We start from the raw sequence: 19,988 nt of genomic DNA on the forward strand, positions 1-19,988 counted from the left end.
GTACCTAGGTAGGACAAGCTACCCGATGTGGACTTCTCCCAGATGCAGTTATTGATGGTGAAGTGAGGTACCATTCCTGTACCTGCGACTGCCAAATCACGTCTTGGGTACACCTCATGTAGCCTTGAGAGGCAGCCTGGAAGGATGGGATAAAAGTTCTGCTTGGGTGTCCTGCGAGACGGGGGAGAATCCCTCCGTACGGAGAGATGAAATATGACGCAAAAATTGCGGTGAGAATAATTAGTCGGGAAAGGTGGGAAAAAGGAAAAAGAAAAACACAGCCTTGAACCTGTATTGAGTCATCCATGACATGTCAAGGAGGGGACCATATGATAAATATGCCGTGACAAGAAATGGATGATGAATGATGAATGATGAATTATAGAATGGGAGGAAACAACGGACAGGGGGAATCAAATGCAGTTCCGCGTGAGCGGTTTGGTTTAGGTGTAGTGTGCGATGTTGGAGAGCAAATCATATAGAAACAGGGCGAGGACTCCAGGGAAATATGGGAGAGGTAAAGAGAGGGCGGGGAAGTATGCATGAAAAGATAGAGAGATGTAGGAGAAGATGGAAAATCCAAGAAATTGCGCCAATATACCCAACATGCTTCCTGTTCCTCAGGACCAGCAGGTGTAATCCTCCGTCAATATCGTATAAAGTGAGGTCGCCCTCAAGTGCCTTTATCATCCGGTGTTGCCCAAAATATAGTAGAATGTGCAGTTTGCTTAGTGAAACAGGGAATCAATAAATAACCAAAAACCCAGAATGTAATAGATAACCGGCCAGAGCCGAGATCAGAAAGAGAAAGAGAGTATGTTGAAAATGGGCAGAGTAGTCATGTCATATTCTCATGACCAGGCGTCGAGTAGATACGGCGCTCGTTACCCGAGGTTATGAACACTTCTCTTCTTGACGAGATGGGATGAATCGTCGTGTTCGTCGATCCGAGTTAGACCTCCCGGCAGTGTAGGAGGGTGTTGAGCTTTGGCAAGCTCCAGCCTCTCCATCAGTTTGCCGATGGTCACGTACTCCTGGGCACCCAGCCCAGATGGTTGGTTCTCGAAATAGCTCATTACCAGCTCCAAGGCCTTGCGAGCTTCATCCTGTGTCGGAGACCCTGGAGAGCTAATCGGGGAGACAGTTGTGGATTTCGAATAGAGGGGAGGATATATGGTTTTCGCTCGGATTTCGGGATTGCTTCGGTTTCGCTTTATGGCGCCCGATAATGTGTCAAGATTCAACGCGGATTTCTGGCCATGATCTTCCGTGGTGAAAGACTCCTCCATTGCAGGTAGAAGCTCTTTGGTGACTTTTGACTCAGACGGTTCGTCCGACATGGAAACGGGATCAGTATTGGAGAGGGGAAACGTTTGACTTCGTGGTCTGCTCAAGTTTACGTCTGTTGGAGAGACGCGGGACTGGCTGGTGGGTGTGAACGGACTCTCGGTAACCAAGTTGGATGTGGGAGAGAAAGCGGAAGTTGTATCGAGTGAGATCGTGTTCTTGGAGTGCACGTGTTGAAAGTCGATTCCGAGATCACCTGGCCCTCGTGAGATACCCCCTCTGATATTCTCCTGGCTGTGCGCCGAGGACAATGGGGAAGGTGACGCAAATCCAGTTGGGGAAATAGGCGAAAGCACGGTAGGTGATTGTACAGCGGACCCCAGGGACGAATTGATGCTCAAACCAGTTGGACTCTCCGAATCACTCTTGGTACCAAAGGATCCTTTTCGAGATTTTGCGCCGAGTAAATTATTCTTCTGCTTGAATTTCTCCAACCAGCTATTGCTCAGCACTTTCTCTTTCCCGTCGGGACTGCCGCAGGTGCTCGCAAAGAAGAGCGCCTTTTCTCTGATCATTTCGTCACTAAGACCATGCCCACCTCGTTGGTAATTTCTCACCCAGTTGGAGAGGGCCTTTTCAATGTCCGGAACTCGGCCCTTGGACCTTTTGATGGGTGAGCGGCTTCCATCCTCAGGGTTCAGATACTTGTCCTTTTGCCGCAGTACTTTCGAAACGGTGCTTCATGAGGATGTCAGAATGTCTTGGCCTTACGCTCTGAGAAACAAGGCTCTCCCCGGGGTAACTTTACCTTCTTTCTACCCCAAAAAGTGCTGCCCACGATGCATTAGTTAACCCGTCGCATGGAGGAGAAAAGGAAAGAGACGTACCTCCAATATCTGTCTGCTTGGCGGTCTTGTTCTCTTCGTGATAGAGACACATCCGCCGTCTGTCCTCATCGGTGAGCGTCCTCCGTGGCGTCGAATTGCTGGTGGACGATTTCCGGGGTGGTGGAGCTGGGGCGACTGGTGATACGGAGGGGGCAATGGGCACTGGTGCCACTGGGACCTCCGGCGGTTGAAATGGGGCTTGAGTGGTGGTGAGCATACTTGGCCAAGCGTTAGAGGGCACCGTCATAGGCAAAGGTGCATATGGAGGAGGTATTGTGACGCCGTAAGCTGGATCTAATGGCACAACGCCGTATCCAAACCCGTGATATTCCATTGGTGGCGAGTGCTCGGCTGGATGGAACCCGCCCATATCCACCCAGGGGGACTGCGCAAAGCCATTGTCTTGCGCATGAGGACTCTCTGTATCCATGGTCGTGCGAATTGGGCTGGGGGCACAGTGCAAGGCGGGAGGCGCCAAAGGACTGACGAAGCGGCGGGCGTTGGCGGGAGAAGACGACACTATAAGCTGCAGGACCGACACAAGCTCGTCTTTCACCTGAAAAGCCTTCTCCCTCGATCGAGCCACTAACAGAGTTTGACAGGAAGAAGAGGTGAGAGGGGAGATTGGTCGTGAGGAGGAGTGGGAAAAAAAAGCAAAAAGAGAAAAGCCGGTAAAGCAGAAGACAGTCTAGAGCCGGGGCATGGAACGACCAGGGAGACGATGCATATTCAACACTGGGCAATGAAGCGATACGCAAGTACAGCTGCGAGGAGCAGTCGGAGGCATGGGCAGAAGACGCTTATCCTGGTGACCTAAGAAGAGCTATCCAAAAGCAACATGTATGCATCCAAGAATGTGGGTGAACAGGGAAGGGAGAGGAGAGGACAGACAGGAAGGTGGATGTGGATGCGTGTCAGGCATGGACGGAGTTTAAAAATTGGTCAGGCCAGGGCGCAGGCACAGGCACGATGGACGATCACAAAAAAGTAAAAGGCATCGTCCACAAAGCGATTGCCTCGAAGCAGTCTTGTCGGCCCTTGCGAAAGAGTGGTATAAGATTCCGAGAGGCCTGTGTGGATGGTGGACGATGGAGAGCCCGAAGCTAGTGGTACCTCTTCGTCCTACCCCGGCTCGCTATCATTCCCGTCCAGGTCATCTAATCCACTCTCCCTTTTTCTTTTTCTTTTTCTACGTCTCTGTTTTTTCACAATTTCTGCGGCGACTGGGGCCGGATCCCGGACAGACTCGAGGCGAGAAGAGAAGAGGGACAGATCGATTAAAATTACGGCGGGAGGAGCGAGCGAACAGGATCGAAAAAGAGCGAGTCCGCACTGCGATTGGCCAGAGCGAAATCCTCTTCTGCAGAAATGGTGGGGGAGTCGGCCGCTGGTTGGCTAATTCCCAGATTGATGAACAGGGATCGCATTTGAGGTCCAGATACAAGACGGTACCGTTGCTTTCGTCACGTCTCGTACGAAATTGTGTCATGGTACCGTTTAGCACGTCGTTTCGCCTTTTCATCGATGTTCCCAGGGACCGAAGCCCAACGCAGGCGGGAAATGACACGGAGGCAATGGGCCACAGGGGCTCAGTGTATCTCGACCGCCTCGGCTGTCACGCCGAAGCCCACCGAAGACCGATGACGATTTCTTGACTCGAGGAATGCGGGAAGTGGTGAGGGTCTGAAAGCCCAGGCGATGTCCCCGATCCAAAGTGGAGCTGAACAAGGACGAAAATGGAATAAAGGAAAAAGGACGTGGACGAGAGCCAAAGAGACTGCCGAAAGAGAAGAACGCTCGCAGAATGCGATCTCCTCCCTCAACTTTCAGGCCTTTCCAGCAGTCATGATTTGTGTCCATATTATTTTCGCTCTTGCTCCGCATTTCCCGCTTCTGGTCGCGACCATGACACAAGCGCTTGGTTTTTGTATGACACGATCCGTCGAGTTGTTACTCCACCCATCAGGCATGGAGATCAGGTCCAAAAATTTCGGGAAGATCGTCTGTGGCCACAAAACCATGGCTGTTGACTCGCTGACACAGCTGATAACTTCCCCGTGAAGGACGGCTCAGCATTCAAAACTCACCCTGAGTTTTTGACGGACAGGGAGCGGATCGTGAGCAACCGGTGAACCGAAAGCCTGCAGATAATGACATCCGTGAAGGAAGATGGATGGTTATTTCAATCAACACGGCCTTTCGGCGGTCGCATGCTGACGGTGAGCCAAATACCCGCCACAAACGGCAATCGAGGACGACACCTTCACTATGAGTCGTAATATTGGTCGACCTTGGAAAAGTGCCATGGGCATGTGAAAACCGGCTGGAAGATTGAGAAGAAGTTGACAGGGCCTTTCGCCATCAAACAACGGTCATTGGGGCGGATTTGGGGAGAAAGGCCGCGATGTTGATCTTTATCACCATCCTGAACGAGGTTCGAGCTGCTGATGCCCACACCATGCGCCGCTCTCTCTCTGCTCAGAGGCCAAGACGAGCGAAAGAGCTCGTTCATGAATCCTTTCACCAAGCACTCCATTCGGAAAAGCTCTGAGAACCTGATATGTGAGGGCGTCCAGTCAGAGGAGCATGATTGATCTGCGGCCATCGTACTTTGTCACAAGAGAACAAGTTGGGGGTTGAGATACGCCAATCAGAGGGCACGACGTGATTTCAATTTATTCTTTGCAACTAAGGCCGAGCAGGGATTGGAAGAAAAGCTCGGCCTATCAAGGCTGGGCGGGCGGCATGGTTCCTTCGGGGGGTGACACGAACCTTCCTCGTCGGTGGTGAAGGTCGAGGGAAGCTCGGACCCCACGCTCCACAAGGCCCGCTGCGGTCCACTCCGGCCCGCCAGTCTAAGCTCTGCAAATCTTCGCGAAAAAAAGAAATTTGTGCAATTCATCAAGCCGTGGAAATGGCAGCGGTGTGTGGATTGCAAACCCCCGAGTTTGCAAGAACACCAGACTCCTCAGTCTCATTTGCAGACTTTCTGACTCGGCGGCGGATCTGATTCGTCTGGAAGAGAGCGGGCACCTGACTCCGCCCGCCAGAATTTGATCTTCCACTCACAGTCTGTCCTTTGTTTGCGGTGTCTCAACAAATCGATGTGTTATTCGCAGGTGATGTGTTTGGAGCGTGGACAGCCTTATTGGGCTTCACATCCCAACCACGAGGATGTGCTCAGGAGCTTCAATTTTCCCGGTTTGGTGAAACTGAAGGCCCACGGGAAAACGTGATCAAGGCTGCGTTCCAATCGTTGGGCATGAACTGGAGTGTTTGGCTGACCACGAGGGCCTGTCAACTCAGTCGCTGACCAAGATCGATCTATCCGCTTCGAGTCTTCGCCCGTTGCCTGTCATGTCCTGTCTTGGTCGATGGTGCTAACTCTGGCTTCCGCTCTTCCTTGGGTAAGGCTTGAATTACTTTATTAGGAAGGACCTGGGCCAATCTAGGTAGGCGGGAATCGTTTTCGAAATAATCACATTAAAACAATCGCGAGAGTAGAATCTGCTTCTGTCATAACGTCGAGTGGCTTTCTGCCCTCGTTCAATGAATTTTAGCTCTTGGATATCGACGAAATTGAAGAGCGAGGCTGCGAGCAGGTCATGTTCTTTCGCATGGCTGGGGAGTGGAAGGGCGACTTGAATCGGACGATCATTTCTGTAACAGGCATAGTACAGAGTGCGGATCGAGGCTTTTTGAATGCTGGAGGGGCATCGATCCTTTTGCACTGGATACGAGACAAGGTCACTCAACAGAAGACACATCAAGAGTTGAGGGCAAGTGCCAGCCAGTCGGAGCCCAGAAAAGAAGAGAGCTCTTGAAGCGAGAACGGTCATCGCTGGACGGTTGCATCGTTACATCTGGAAGCCCCTCCTCCAAGACCGAGGGTCTGAGGTCATCGAAGTGTGTCTCCAAGAATAGATCTGTCAGGGACCACGCCATTGCAGGGGGTCAGTTCGCTTTTATCATCGTCCTCTGTCGTCCATAATTCAGCAGGACAAATTGAAGAGTATCTGTTATTGGTGGGCGTGAAGACGGGCCGTCTCACCGTTGTCCATCGATGGAATCTTGATTCTCGAGCGACTCGGCGAGAACCCCGTGGGCGGGGCTGGGTTGTCGTCATCGCACCTCCACGATGATACGAAGAGAGTGCTCAGGAAAACGAGCCAATGCTCAAGCACGATCCAAAAATCCCAAAGGATCATGACATCAGGCGACCACTTTGCACCGATGGAATGACGGTGGCTGAGGCTGAGATCGAGCGAAGGAGGCAGAAATCGACTTGTCTCCTGGAAAATTGGGTCCAGCTCGGGAGGATCATAAGTTGATCGAAGGCGACAACAGAGAATTCCCTTCTTTCTCCAAGTCTCTTTGTTCCTGAGGATTAATAATATTATTGTCGCCGACAAGCCCGCCAAACCCGAAGCTGACGTGTGGCTGGGTGGACGGATCCGCGACATCCAGACCAAAAATAAGATGGTGGAAGAAGAAAGCGAGGACAGGCGGTTTTTCCGCGGGAGGCATCAACATCGACAGCAACAGCCTCAGCAGTCGTTGGGACGACCCTCGTTTCGAGCAGATTAGGCATCAAGGCACTGAGGCGAGGATTTTTGGGTACCCTTCCTTCGTTCGAGGACCAGGCAGGACATGGATTGGAAGGATGAATCCAATCCCGGCGATGACAGCAGCACGTCGGATCAAAGGCCCTCTGGTGTTGGGGAAAGCATCCTTGTCCACCAGAGCAAGCGAAATCCCCGTGCAGCCAGCGATTCTTCTTCTGGCGTGCGGATAATTATTCTTGATTGCCTGGTGAGATGGTTCGCAGAACAAACCATGACTGAAGTGGCTTGAGAGGGAGAACCACGAGCAGGAGAGGCTTGTCAGTTAGTGCCCATCCACCCAACCAGTGCCCCCGCAGCAGCTCTTTCCACACGCAGGAGCTCTCAAATCCAGTCTTGGTGAATGCTATCCATGGCAGAGCCTCCACGGAACCTCCACGGATCGAGATTTCGCGATCTGGCGCGTGGACGGGCAAGATGGGATACAACAATGAACCAATTCAGTAAGTGGTTGTGGGTTTTGCTCAGATTGACCGATTTCGAATATCGAGTTCCCTGCTGGGGTTGCGACACAATTCAAGGCGAACCATGGAACCAAGGAGGGGTGTACTTTTGTATCTTGTGTTGCAAGCCACAAGCCCGCTGTGAGGTGAGAATCCGAGGAACAACGACCAGTGAGGATGGGGACGAGCTCTAACGCACCCCTCCCGGCATCCATGGATTTCTTGAGTCTTTCCTATCTTAGTAATTCACCCAGCCGTTTTTAATTGTCTGGGCGAATAAGAGGTCTGGAAGCTCTGAATTTTCCCTGCGGGCTGCATTAATTATTATTGATGTCTCATGCCTGGTGAACAACCCTGGACCCTGTCGAACTGCAGCACCATGGCTAAGTTGCAGCCTTGCAGGAAGTTGGAGGGTCCCAGAGTCGAGTTTGGACATGTCCAGTCTGCTGGCACCTCGTGCATATGCATTGGGCGTTTGCTGAAGGATCCAGGAACACCCGACTTTCCTTGAATCAAGGGGGTCGTTGAACTTCACGACCCCTGCACGCTGGGCAGCCCAGATCTTGTGGAACAAGGAAGAATGCACAAGCGATGCTCGTGAGCTTCTTGGGTCATGCACAAAGGCATGTGTTCTGAAGCTTGCCTCACACAAGTTCGAGTCGAACCCGAGTTTCCTCGAAAACCAAAGATTTTGATATATTACTGTCTTGAAGTGCTTCTCCTAAAGAGGCCAATAAATTTCATCCGACTGTGCAAGGGTCACCTCACCAAGCGCTCTTATTCGTTTTGTTTCATGAGAGCAAGGCCAGAGAGGGATCTCCAGGAGGCAAGCAGACAGGATGATAGTGGAGTATTCGCAGGGCCCTTGCTCGTTCAGTTTTCCAGGTTGTAATCTAGAACTTCCATTCCTTAACTTCGGAAAATTCGGGTCATTGCATGGTCCAAGGGCGCGCCGAACGTTGAAGTAGAACCAGACGAGAGAGAAAAACAAAGCCAGCAGGCCATTGTCCTGTCACCGAGAAACCCCGTTGCCCTGAGTAGCTTCCCCAATGTCAAAAAAATCTTCTCGTTCCACTTCGCGCAGGTTCGTGATGGTAATCAACAGCGCACCACACCGGATAGCAGAGGGATGCAGGCTTGGTCCTGGGACAGACACCCCCCAAGGCTAGCCCGCGATTGCAAGCACAAGCGGCAGACAGCAGCTTGCTGCCCGTGCGCAAATCACTCTTCCCAATCAAACCTCTCGTACTATCTTACAAGAATTGTCACAAAGGTTAGAACTCGGGGATATAGAATCAATCGTGATGGCATCCCGAGCACACAGCCCACTCAATCTCCTCGAAGCGATTCGTCGCTGGCTACCCCGTGTTCAGACTAACACCTTTGACGTTCACAATTACTCGGCACGTTCTACCGCTTGATGATCGTCACTGTTGTTACACCGTTAGTTCTGAGATTCCCAATGAACCTGAGACGTGATTAAAGGTTACGGACCAATATCCTCATCAGCGAGCTCATGAGTAAGGCCGACTCGCTGCGGTTGATGCTTGACGGATCGGCCATATACAATAGCTTGTTTGAATTGATCCTTGATTGTTCGGTGAATTGAGTTACACTAACTGCAGGTCAGCGAACCATGTTTTAATTGAGCGCACAAGATGACGGAAAAGGGGTACATACGAAGTCTTCGACTGTGCAAGCAGTGGACCGAAGCACAACAGGTGCGGTATAGTCAGGTGCCTTCCCCTTGGGTTTCGTGTAAACCCGTCGAAGATTGAGTTTTTCCCACATCATTTCCAGAAGCTCGTCGATGTTCCAGCCGTGCTCAGAGCTGATTGGGACGGCATTAGGAATTCGGTACAGGAGGTCGAGTTCCTCAATTGTAATCGCGTCGATCTTGTTCAGGGCGTAGACGACAGGTATATATGCGCGGCTCTTGGCTTCGAGCACGTCAATAAGATCATCGATCGTTGCGTCGCAGCGAATTGAAATATCTGCGGAAGAGATCTTGTATTCGCTCATTACGGCTTTAATTTCCTGTTTGATATGGCATATCCGGGTCAGCCACGCTCACGAAATTCGGCGGAAAGAGACAAAGAAGCACTTACGTCGTTATCAATATGGGTCAAAGGCACAGTGCTCGTAATTGAGATACCGCCCTTGTCCTTCTTCTTGAAGAGGATATTGGGGGGCTGCTTGTTAATTCTGATTCCAAACCCTTCCAATTCGGTTTCAATCACCTTCTTGTCAACCAAAGGTTTGTTGACGTCGAGAACAATGAAGATAAGATGGCAAGTCTTAGCAACAGCAATAACCTGCCGACCACGACCTTTGCCATCCTTGGCACCTTGAATGATACCCGGAAGGTCCAGAATCTGAATCTTCGCACCATTATATAACACTTGCCCGGGAACGGTCGTCAATGTCGTAAATTCATAGGCCGCCGCTAAAATGTTGTTCCGTCAGCACCCATGAAACAAGCCACCTTCATACTTTCCGCATACCCTCAGAATGTTGGCCCGTTAACTTGCTCATCAATGTACTCTTTCCGACGGACGGAAAACCAATAAAGCCACTATTCCGAATCAACACAACTCCATGAATACCAGGGCCAGCGAAAGACATACACACTAGCAACACCGGTACGAGCAACATCGAAACCAGCTGGGATTGCCGAGTCAGAATAACCCAATTGACAATGAGGCGCGCTGTACTTACCACCACCACCACCTCCTCCTCCCCCTGAAGGGGTGAGGAGTTCTCGCTTTAACTTCGCAAGTTTGGCCTTCAATTGTCCTGGAATTCTTCCATCAGCCATTTCCTCCCGGCAGTGCCAAGCTTGTTCTCGTCGTACCCAAGTGATAGGCTGTCGCCTTGTTCTTCTGCGTCCGAGCCATCTGAAGTACAGGTTAATGTGCGTGTTCGTGGTACTCGTTATCCAGATCTGAAGCGAACCTCATCTTCGACTTGCTTGATCTACATCCGTGGATGACATGGTTAGCATTGATGCTCCGGGGGGAGGCCGCTGGGGAATTCAACCTTTTCCACTGTGGTCGACATATTGCCGGTTCGTGATGAGGTTTCCTCCTGGTATAAAGGGAAACGGAGAAGTATGAACCAAAAAAGTAGTGCGATTCCCGCTCGCTTGTATCTGCAAGCAATCTAAAGTCAAGTTAAAAAAACAAAGGCACGAGGGTGATGTTTCCAGGTTGGCGGGGGTGGAACGCGATCGCTCAGTTGAATTTGTGGCCGCCACTTCATTGGCCCGAGCGCTGGGCGGAGAGCTGTTGCCCCTGAGGCCACAAGGCAACAATGCTTATCCGCTTATCGTCGGCAGTGGCGCAATGTTCTCTCCTTCCTGCAGGCCTTCTCAACCCAAAACTACTTCAACTATCCAACCCTGAGACTTGCGGTTACGTACCTGCCCGAGGCCGTGTGTCACATCAAGCTCAAGCGGCCAGTCATTGTCCATGCGGTTGATAACAGAAACTATCCTCCGTGTCCTCCCGACCTCCTTGACCCGCTCTTCCTCCATTCCTATTTCATGACACCACCCCCTTCTCTTTATTGGCGTTCGATATCCCGACTCTCACGATCCGAAGCTTGGGAACACTCGACCATTGACTCGGCCCAAGAAAAGGAGCAAAATGCCATATCTCAAATCCGGATCCGCGTCTTCCTCAGACTCTGGAAACCCCCTAAGAAATGCGTTCGAGGACCTTGTCCAAGACCTCAGCGTCGCGCTCGGTCCGAGTTCGGGACTCGACTCTGACGATGTCGACCCCCTTGATATTCAGCGCTTGATGGAGCTCTACACGTCCAAGCCAGAAGACTGGCTACCTTTTGCTCTTGGGGATTGCAACAAGTCCTACACTCGAAACCTTATCGATGAAGGGAACGGAAAGTGTAACCTGGTGAGCTTCATCCTCCTCACCGCCAATTGCTACTCTCATCTGCCCTTATTCGGCCCGTCCTTGTTGGAAAGGAGGCTGTCTTCCCCATGGTTGTACATGTGCACGATGCATCTGGACCGTATAAACTTCGGTGGAAAGATAGTTGAGCATAATAATGATCCCAGGCGCGCTAACCTCTCTCACAGCTGATCCTCGTCTGGAGCCCTGGACGGGGAAGTGCTATTCACGACCACGCGAATGCACATTGCGTCATGAAGGTACTGTCGTCCACCTAATCTTAAATTATAGGCCTTGAGCTACCAGGCTAGTCCTGCTAACCTATCCTGGTTAGGTTCTGAAAGGCACTCTTCAAGAAACCCTGTATAGTTGGCCGGACCAAGACAGAGTAGAGCATGGTCAACCATCGCCACCTGAAATCACGAAAGTGACCTCTTATAATGAGAATCAAGTCACATACATGTCTGACCAGGTTGGTCGAGCTTTTCTTTCCCGGAGATAGCCAGAGCAGAGCTTACAGTTTTCGAAGTTGGGCCTGCATAAGATCCACAACCCGGACCCAAACAATGTGGCCGTCTCTCTACACCGTACGTATCCTCTGCGCCCATATCTTTGTTCTACTTTATCTTACACTCGGCTTCTCGTTTGTAGTTTACACGCCACCCAACGCAGCTACGTATGGATTCTCCGTGTTCGACGAGAAATCCGGAAAAGCAAGCCACATAAAGCAATCGCACTTTTACTCCGTCCGGGGCGAACGATGCTAAACAGTCATGGTCTTTTCATGTCGGTCTCATTGATTTTACACTCCATTTCTTGTATTCCCTCTCCTTCCCCTCGCATTCAAGATCAACAAACCTCATTCCTCACCTGGCATACGTAGTAGAATTGTAACCCGGTCGATCCGTCTTCCCCTCTTGTCATCGTTACCTCAGGCTTTTGACGGGCGTGGCTCCCAATTTTGGCGCTATTTTTATGCACGGCACTTGGTCTCTATCCTATTTGATGTTACTACTAACACTAAAGATGTAGCATGGCCCTCTGTTCTTGGGCCTTGCTGTCCTTTTCCCATGATAACCCGGATACCTAAATAGGTTATTGTTTGCTAAATGCGAATAATGACTTGACTCTTGTCCCTGGGCTGCCGAAATGATATATAGACCTTGCTTTCCCTTATGCAGTCTGAATCGTTATCAAGCACGAAGCACATAGGTGGAATTGCAATGCAAGACACAATAATATACACGGTTGTGCAGTCCACACAAACTAAAATATAGCCTGGGAAACGACGACGCAGCCAAGGAGAGTGCTAAAAGTAAACATCAATCTGCACAGTAAGCGCCCTTTCCGAGGGCTTTAGCCAACCGCTCTAGGAGCGAGCCTGGATTGTCTGAGACCTCGGACTGGCGTCGTCGCAGCTCTTCGAGGCGGACTGAGGGATTCTGTAGATTCCCAGTATAAGTACGTCGCTTGAAGGAGGTGTATAAATACATCAACCGTGAGACCCACCCAGTCCTCCTGATTCGGCACGCCTTCTGCGGCGGGCAATTGGTCCGCCGTGTAATCATCTGGACTTCCCATTGCTGGAGAGCGGTGTATGGGTGCCGGGGTGACTGGGAGGCTCGGGCGTTCGGTTTCGCTAGGAAAGTCGGTGATCCGGGTTGCAACGCTCAGATTGCCTAGATGCGGGGTTGATGTAGATGGTGGGGACTTCGGCTGATTTGGGCCACCTGAAAGCAACTGGACTTTCCCCTTACGGCCTTGTTGGATGGTTTGGATGTACTGTTGGATCCCCGGAACTTCATCCCATACGTTGGATCGGGAATAGGTGTCCCATGATTCACTCGGTAGGGTGAGAGCGTCTGGATTCTGTGATGACGTTAGGGAAGGCCGCGATGTTTCTGATTCTTCTTTCGGAGAATTGGTGACGGGATTGTATCGGATTTGGTGGTCATCATCTGCGAATACACGAGTCGGCTTCGGTGGGTTTGCTTCCCAAGGGAACAGCTGGGCAACTTTCTGCGGCTGCGGTTTCGTGGACGGCACTTGGTAATACATGTTTTTCGGGGGCTCTGGGTACGACTCTGGAGGCTGAAAAAGCTGATGATCTTCAGACATGGTATAAGTCTTTGTCTTCAGAGCAATTCCTTCCGGCTTAGAATTCAAAGGTGGCGCTTCTCTGTGGTCTCATATTTAGTAGATAGTACATACTTCCACATCCGCAAACATACCGAGACGCATCCCACTGGGCTTTAGGTGCTTCGAAAGCCGTTTGCACCTCTGATGCCTGGTGAGGCGCTTTTCCGTAAGATGCTTCGGCTGCAGGTACTTGTTGATGGGGAGCGTGGGAATAATGAACTTCGTCCGGCGGGTGGGCGAGGCCTGGTCGTACACTAGGTTCCTGCGCTGTCGGAGGCTGTACAATGTGCGAGGTGAGTTCATGGTCTCGCTGGGGTTGTATGTAAGCCCTGACGTGCTCCTCTCCCCGAACGTATTGTGGAACCACGCTGATCATACGGTCATTAACGTCTTCCCCTCGGTAGTCTTCCGTCTCTACCAGCTGAGCCTGGCTTGAAGGTGATGACGCGCTACGAGGGTCCGCGGGTTGAAGGGCATGGGTGGGGTCGTTCGCAATTTCCTCTCGCATATGGCACTCCAGTTCTGGCGCTCCGGTTGGACGGGATGAGTTGTCTGGTTGAAGTTCCTGTTGGTGATGCCCTGATACAAGACCGAGACGTGGCTGTTCGGCAAGCTGCTGCTGAGTAGACTTTTGTAAAGTAGGCTCTGGCGGAGTCGGGGCATGCACTATGTCGAAAGCAGGTAAATTTGAACTTGCATACTGTAGCGTAGCCGATCGACTACTTTGGTGGATTTGCTCCTAGCAACAGGGTTAGGCTGGTGGCCGGGAACTCAGCGTCTATTGAAGACGAGGGCAGCTTTGTGATTGCAAAAACTCACAAGAGTTATAGGACGATAATGTCGATCGTAGACAGACCACCATCTTGCCAACAATTGATTGTACTGTGAACCGAACGGTGCTATCTGTCGGGGCATATTCCAAGGTTTCTGGAATCCAATGAAATGTATCAAACTAATTGTACTCTGGAAATGCTTGTATGCCGGAATATACTGGTAGTTCCCGCTGGGTGTACAGTTGTATGTAAAGCTGAGTCGATGCCAGTTCCGGAAGTGAATGTTGAGTAAGCCTTGATCAGCTCCATCGAAGCTGATACCTCTTTCCGCAAGAGCTTTCAGCGCGAAATAATCTTGCATGTTGGGCCGCAATACCATTACGCCGCTATTAAAACAATCGGGCCAGCCGACATCTGGAGCAGCGGCAAAGTCTACATCCAAGTCAAAAAGCTCATCCGGAGCTCGGATAGACACCACGTCGGAGTCGATGTAGACAATACGTTTAAACTGTGTTTGGCGCCATAGTTCAATCTTGGTGAAGGTTGCTATCAGGTCTGGGCGCTCCATAAGCCAGAGATTTGCCGGAGTATGATTTGTGGTTCGATGCACTGGTATGAGCATATCGTAAACCGCCTAGAGGTAACGAGTTAGAAGCCCTTCTTCCATATAGACTGGGCGTAGCATGCGCACCTGAAGCTCTTTGATCGTCGCTGCCTGCAATGCATCAGGTGTGTAGAGAGCAACTAGCTTTGCCTGAGAGCCATTGTCGCGCAACGAGTGGGCGAGAACCACGGCACCTAAAAGACAAAACAAGCGAGTCACTATTGGAAACTGAGGGTTGACGACCAATCATTGGTTTACCAGGAAGGTAGTTATCACTCAAAAGCAGCTATATTCCAGTTAAATGAGGCCAAAGGACACAGAGCATCAGACGTGGGACCTACAGTGCAATAGACTGCACCTTCTTGGACAACCATGCCGGAGGCGAGGGACGACAGGAAATGCCCCAGAAAGTCGAGCAATTGGGCGCGGATACGGAAACGCGGGAGGACAGGAAATCAATGCCCAAGGCCGATTCGGTCCGAGTGGCAGCAGAAAGAGAAGAAGGAAGTCGCCAAAGAAAGGATGGGAGTCAGTGATGCTTCCTCCAGCGAAACAGACGCGTTATGACGGGAGAAGCCCCGCCCGCCACTGACAGGGAACGGCGGGACCAAGTCTCGTGCTATGGTGCGCTTTGAAGATCAATGTGCACCATGTCAGCCGAGCTTTCGAAAGCTAGGAGCCCATTCCGTTGATCGGAAGAGGGGTAGATGAATGAAGTGTCATGAGCTTGGAAGGGGGGGTTGGCTGGAGAAGGGAGGAGCAATAATGGTTGTCGAAGACAACACTCCCGCTTTCCAAGGTTGAGGTTATTCTTGGTGGGACCTTTGACCTTGGCTTGCAGAACCAGCTGCAGCAGTCCGCATCCCGTGCACCGTGCCACGGATTCCAATATCTTTCGACAAAGCTCAAGCGGGAGGAGCTTCGTCTGGCGTGTCTCACGCAATTGGCCTCCATCCCTTTCCTGGACCTTATCAAACCGCGTTACTTGTACCTTTTCGACTGGGTGAATGTGGCGCATGGAAGGAGACAATACGCATTGAAACTCTCGCTGAAAATATCTCTATCGATAAACCAAAGCTAATCCAGTTCGATCATTATTGATCGAGCAATCCCTCTCCCACCATTTACCCACCGCTTATAGAAATAATCGCTACTGGAGTAACACCAAAACAAAACACCAACTACCGCCCTCCAGCACAACGCAACCTCAATCTCAGACCAGAAGTCAGGTTGCCGATTCGTAGTTGTCGTTGCGAAAAGGAGGGAGAAGCCGGGAAGCAGGTGAGGCGGATGCACTGACCTCAGATCCTCCCCCAAGACCCCAACAGCGAAGCTCACTTTCGAACAATCACTGTCGCTTTCGGATAACAAGCTTCGATCACTGACCCGATGTCTTCTTGTTCGCCCTGCACAGCCCACTCCACTGCCTTGCCCAGTGCAACCCGGCTCTCCCGCTCCAGCGGAGTGAAGTGCCCGGACCATGGAAGCTCAACGACTTGGCTATCCTCGCCCAGGTAATCTGAAATCCCATCAAGGCACAACTCGGGAACCAGGGCATTGTCTTTCTTGCCCCAGATGACGGTTGTACGAGCCTTTAAAGCTCCCTTCGGCCCATCATCGAACACACCCGCGCCACTGTTAGTGCGATGGATGCCAGTCTCCTGCGCTATGCTGTGCAGGCTAGTCGCTGTCATAACAGACTTGTCCCAGCGAGAAACGGCCGTACCGTCTCGATAGTAGCTACACATATCGAAGAAGTTGGATAGCGCGCCCCTCCTGATTGTGGACTTTGCGTACCCATCGCCGTCCGCGGTTCCTGTCTCGCTTTCCTGGACGGACGGCCCAACAGTGCTTGCCATACACTCTGCGGCGTCAACGGCGGTAAACTCCTGCTTTCCGTAGGATAGCTTATGGACGAGCTTTAGGAACGAAGCATTCCCTCCGCTACCAAGGTATTCAACAAAAATCTGCGGCAGCTGGAAAACAAAAATGTATCCAGAACTCCACATTTGACGAAAAATAGGCTCTACTGTTATGGCAGCATCAACTAGAAGCGAACCTGAGCGGATCGGCGAGTGCAGGAACGACCCGCACATTTTCCTGAAGCACGATAACCGACGACGAATATTGGCGAGGGCCAGTGGCATCTAGAAAGCATGGGTTAGCCCCAGACATCATGGTAGGTACCTTAAGCAACACATACTAATGGACCATTAGTGACAATGAACCTGTCGGCCAGCTGGGGCGCGTCTGTCGCCAGTCGCATAGAAAGCAAACAACCCCAATCATGCGCAACAATAATCACCCTCTGCTGATGGGTGCCAGTGGCGCTATCAATCCCATACTTTTTCCTCATGGCCACTATGAACTCGGTAAGGTTCTCTAGAACCGTGGTTGCCGAGTATCTGTCCAAGCTCTCGGAACCGCCATACCCAGGAAGGTCAACAGCCACCACACTGGACTTCACTTGAAGAGACTCCGAGCTTAACATATGACGCCATACTGCCCAGCTGTCGGGGAATCCGTGGATAAAAATGACCAAGGGTCTCCTGGCGTTGGCGGTAGCATTAACGTCATTGCAGACATAGTGGAATTTAAACCCATTTTGGAGAGTGCAAATTTGATGTGAGTAAGCCAGCCACTCCTTGGACAGGTCCCATAGTCGATTGCGGGCTAGTAGGGGAAACCATCAGATCAACGCACACATACGAGATGTGACCCATCAAGAATAGGGCTGCACTTACCCAGATACAACTCCAGAGTCTCTTTCTCAGTTGGCTTTCGAAAGAAGTATCCGGCCCGGATTGCACTCACGCCGTACATTACCATAGTAAATAGTCCATAACTAAAGACGAATACAGGCGTGAGCGACCTGAGCAATGGAAACGCCATGCTCTGAGAGCCCTGGAGTGTAGAAGAAGGATGATGGTGGGAAAGCTCCAGGGTCTTGAAAGTGAAAAGGATAAGAAAAATAAGAGTTGCTGGGGAGGAGGAAAGATTGGGACTATATATTGCCAGCTCTCACGTGCAAATACCAATTGGTCCGAATCCTTCGGATCATCTCCTGGAAAAGCTCCTCGAAAGAAAGTGGATGAGGATTCCTGCAAGAGAAGTGTCGGAGAACGGAACTCGACCATAGATCAGATACGCATCTCCAGCCTCAAATTATTTCCGCCGATGGTGTACCGGTAGTGCCGCCCGAGCTCAACCGCTCTCAGCACATGCCAAGGTATTACAATATGCTTACGAAATCCCAGACCGAATTTCACCTTGAATGGAAATATACAGCATATTCCAACTACTGATGAAGGCTCGAGGTAAGCGAACATAATGTATGGCATAAGGCATCAATCGTAAAATGTTGTACATGGTAATCCTCACACACATGCAGCCGATGAACGTCACATAAAGAAACCAAGAGTTTCTCTATTATCATCAACCAAACGTCCATACCTGTCAAAGTCCCTGTTAGTAATGATACGGTTCGACTCGCAGTGATATATTAACACTTACTCCAGGAGTAACCGAAAGAACCAGACTTCCATATCCTCCTTGCGTAAAGCTCTCTGCGCCCAATCGCTTCCTTGTTGGGCAAGTCGAGGAGCCTCAATCCTGCCCTCTTCTGAGGCGAAGTAACGCATAGTCTCCACAAACTCGTCCCCTTTAAAGCTCAATGGCACATAGTGAACCCATGGTTTGAGCCTCTCGTCATGCCATTCTCGAAACAAGGCAACCTTGTAGACCAAACTTTTGCTTTGGAGGAATGCATGGTAACGACCACTGAAAGCGTTTCCGTCAATATCGATGAGATGTTTGTACGCCCATGCCTCTTGCTGTTCTACGGGTTCCGTAATATTGAAAAACTCCTTTTGGGCAGCGCAGTCATTCCGATCACACTGCCCGACAGACGTAAATTGGACGTCGAATTGATCGTGATAATCGCTGCGGTCGACTTTTTTGGATTCCCAGCGTCCGTCGTTTGTCCTTGTAAGGATCTTGGCTGTATTTAAGGCGTTGATATTGCCAACCATCAATTGTCGGTGGAGCCGGCGCCAGCCGCCGCCTTTCGAGAACCCACCAGTGGTGGAGCCCCTCCAATATAACTTGTCAATCTTCTGATCCCAGTCGTAATCCTCCTCTTTGACATACGGTACCCGCTTGGCCCAATACCATGGACTCGGGTACAGGATGTCTTGGAAAGTGGAAACTTTGCTCTGGGAGAAAACCGGAAAGAGATCGTGGACCACCGCGAACACATTCGGCCGGTCAAAGAACCCATACGTATTGCGTAATGAAGGAGTATTGCATACATCGGAGAAGGCAGTTGTGTTGCGAATGAAGCCTAACTCACCGAGAGCATACCCGGCGGTATTGTCTGGTGGATCTTCGTCTAGAGATCGAGCGGGACTGTCGACGGGGCAGGATATCCTCGAGCTAGTCCAGGCCGGCTGGTGGGAAATTCGATTGAAACGGGTTGTCCGTACTTCGTCAATGCGATCACCCTTGTTCAAATCTTCCGGGGGGGCTGACCATACGTTTACCGGCGATTGGTTCCGGAGGGAGCTCGGAATGGTGGAGTCCCTTGCAATTGCGACTAGCCTTTGGAGGTCATCGTTGGGTAAGATGACTCGTGGTTCATCATGAGCGTTGAAAGCTAGATCCATGTCGGGTAGATATTGGACGAAGTTCTTGATCATGCCCAGTGTAGCCTCGCGCTGCCACTCTTGCTCTTCATTAAGGCCGTCGGCCAGCGTTACCTTGCCGCCTCTGATGAGGATTCCTAGTAGCGAATTATCAAACCCGAGAGCTTCTCGAGCGCGTGAACGAATGGTTTGGGGCGCGAGTGCCCAAAATGGTAGGAGAGAATGGTATATAGCGTCGTACTCGTCAATCAACTCTACGCCCTTTGATTGGGCAAATTTGAACCATCTGTCAAAGTGTGGCGGAGGGTGCATGTTATAGCGGCGGCGGTACTCACTGACAGCATCTGCCAGCGTTCTTGACTGACGCTCCAAGAGCGAACCAAATTGTCGATCTGCATCCTCGATGAGAGCGGCTATCGGGTGGGAGTTGTTCGGGTAGCGATCGGTGAGATTGGCAGAGGGTTTAATCGGTTGTTGTAACGGGGATGGAGGGGGAGATGGAGCAAGAGAAGCGGCAGAAGCGACCTTCCAATTACTTCCAGAAGAATTGGAGCGTCTGAGAAAGGCGAGAGAGATGCACACGAGGAAACCTGCCACCAGTATACCCAGGAGACGTTGGGATCGCATCCTGCCATTGAGAATCAACTCGACAGTGGCATATCCGTCAATAGATTTTGGT

General features: G+C 51.1%; 6 protein-coding genes across 6 annotated transcripts; 2 read left to right on the plus strand and 4 right to left on the minus strand.

Moving 5' to 3' along the window:
* Nucleotides 1–1,976: 1,976 nt before the first annotated feature.
* Nucleotides 1,977–2,933, minus strand: BJX67DRAFT_217183 (uncharacterized protein). Its single transcript, XM_071025673.1, has 2 exons — nt 2,175–2,933; nt 1,977–2,117 (listed from the first exon to the last, which is right to left on the minus strand). The coding sequence occupies exons 1-2, from the start codon at nt 2,602–2,604 to the stop codon at nt 2,092–2,094; spliced, it is 456 nt and encodes a 151-aa protein (XP_070890096.1). The 5' UTR covers nt 2,605–2,933; the 3' UTR covers nt 1,977–2,091.
* Nucleotides 2,875–4,135, plus strand: BJX67DRAFT_217147 (uncharacterized protein). The gene is made up of 2 exons (XM_071025671.1): nt 2,875–3,149; nt 3,233–4,135. The coding sequence occupies exons 1-2, from the start codon at nt 3,144–3,146 to the stop codon at nt 3,827–3,829; spliced, it is 603 nt and encodes a 200-aa protein (XP_070890097.1). The 5' UTR covers nt 2,875–3,143; the 3' UTR covers nt 3,830–4,135.
* Nucleotides 4,136–6,103: 1,968 nt separating this feature from the next.
* Nucleotides 6,104–6,803, minus strand: BJX67DRAFT_217150 (uncharacterized protein). The gene has a single exon (XM_071025672.1). The coding sequence runs from the start codon at nt 6,635–6,637 to the stop codon at nt 6,194–6,196; it is 444 nt and encodes a 147-aa protein (XP_070890098.1). The 5' UTR covers nt 6,638–6,803; the 3' UTR covers nt 6,104–6,193.
* A 1,450-nt stretch (nt 6,804–8,253) lies between these two features.
* On the minus strand, nt 8,254–10,425 carry BJX67DRAFT_343609 (GTP-binding protein RBG1). The gene is made up of 10 exons (XM_071028171.1): nt 10,279–10,425; nt 10,195–10,215; nt 10,094–10,136; nt 9,958–10,035; nt 9,867–9,903; nt 9,744–9,814; nt 9,348–9,685; nt 8,920–9,276; nt 8,734–8,854; nt 8,254–8,669 (listed from the first exon to the last, which is right to left on the minus strand). Exons 1-10 carry the CDS (start codon nt 10,297–10,299, stop codon nt 8,650–8,652), a joined length of 1,107 nt encoding a protein of 368 aa, XP_070890099.1. The 5' UTR covers nt 10,300–10,425; the 3' UTR covers nt 8,254–8,649.
* A 378-nt stretch (nt 10,426–10,803) lies between these two features.
* Nucleotides 10,804–12,212, plus strand: BJX67DRAFT_217301 (putative cysteine dioxygenase Cdo1). Its single transcript, XM_071025674.1, has 5 exons — nt 10,804–11,153; nt 11,339–11,410; nt 11,485–11,622; nt 11,680–11,737; nt 11,802–12,212. The coding sequence occupies exons 1-5, from the start codon at nt 10,887–10,889 to the stop codon at nt 11,915–11,917; spliced, it is 651 nt and encodes a 216-aa protein (XP_070890100.1). The 5' UTR covers nt 10,804–10,886; the 3' UTR covers nt 11,918–12,212.
* Nucleotides 12,213–12,472: 260 nt separating this feature from the next.
* BJX67DRAFT_369959 (uncharacterized protein) lies at nt 12,473–19,936 on the minus strand (the record flags this gene model as incomplete). The annotated part of the gene is made up of 8 exons (XM_071030844.1): nt 12,473–12,592; nt 12,642–13,329; nt 13,382–13,854; nt 14,109–14,696; nt 16,019–16,813; nt 16,870–17,339; nt 18,304–19,722; nt 19,846–19,936. The coding sequence occupies 8 exons, from the start codon at nt 19,934–19,936 to the stop codon at nt 12,473–12,475; spliced, it is 4,644 nt and encodes a 1,547-aa protein (XP_070890101.1).
* Between the last annotated feature and the right edge of the window lie 52 nt (nt 19,937–19,988).

Source organism: Aspergillus lucknowensis (assembly GCF_044049455.1).
Source record: "Aspergillus lucknowensis strain CBS 449.75 chromosome Unknown BJX67scaffold_4, whole genome shotgun sequence".
Taxonomy (NCBI): domain Eukaryota; kingdom Fungi; phylum Ascomycota; class Eurotiomycetes; order Eurotiales; family Aspergillaceae; genus Aspergillus; species Aspergillus lucknowensis.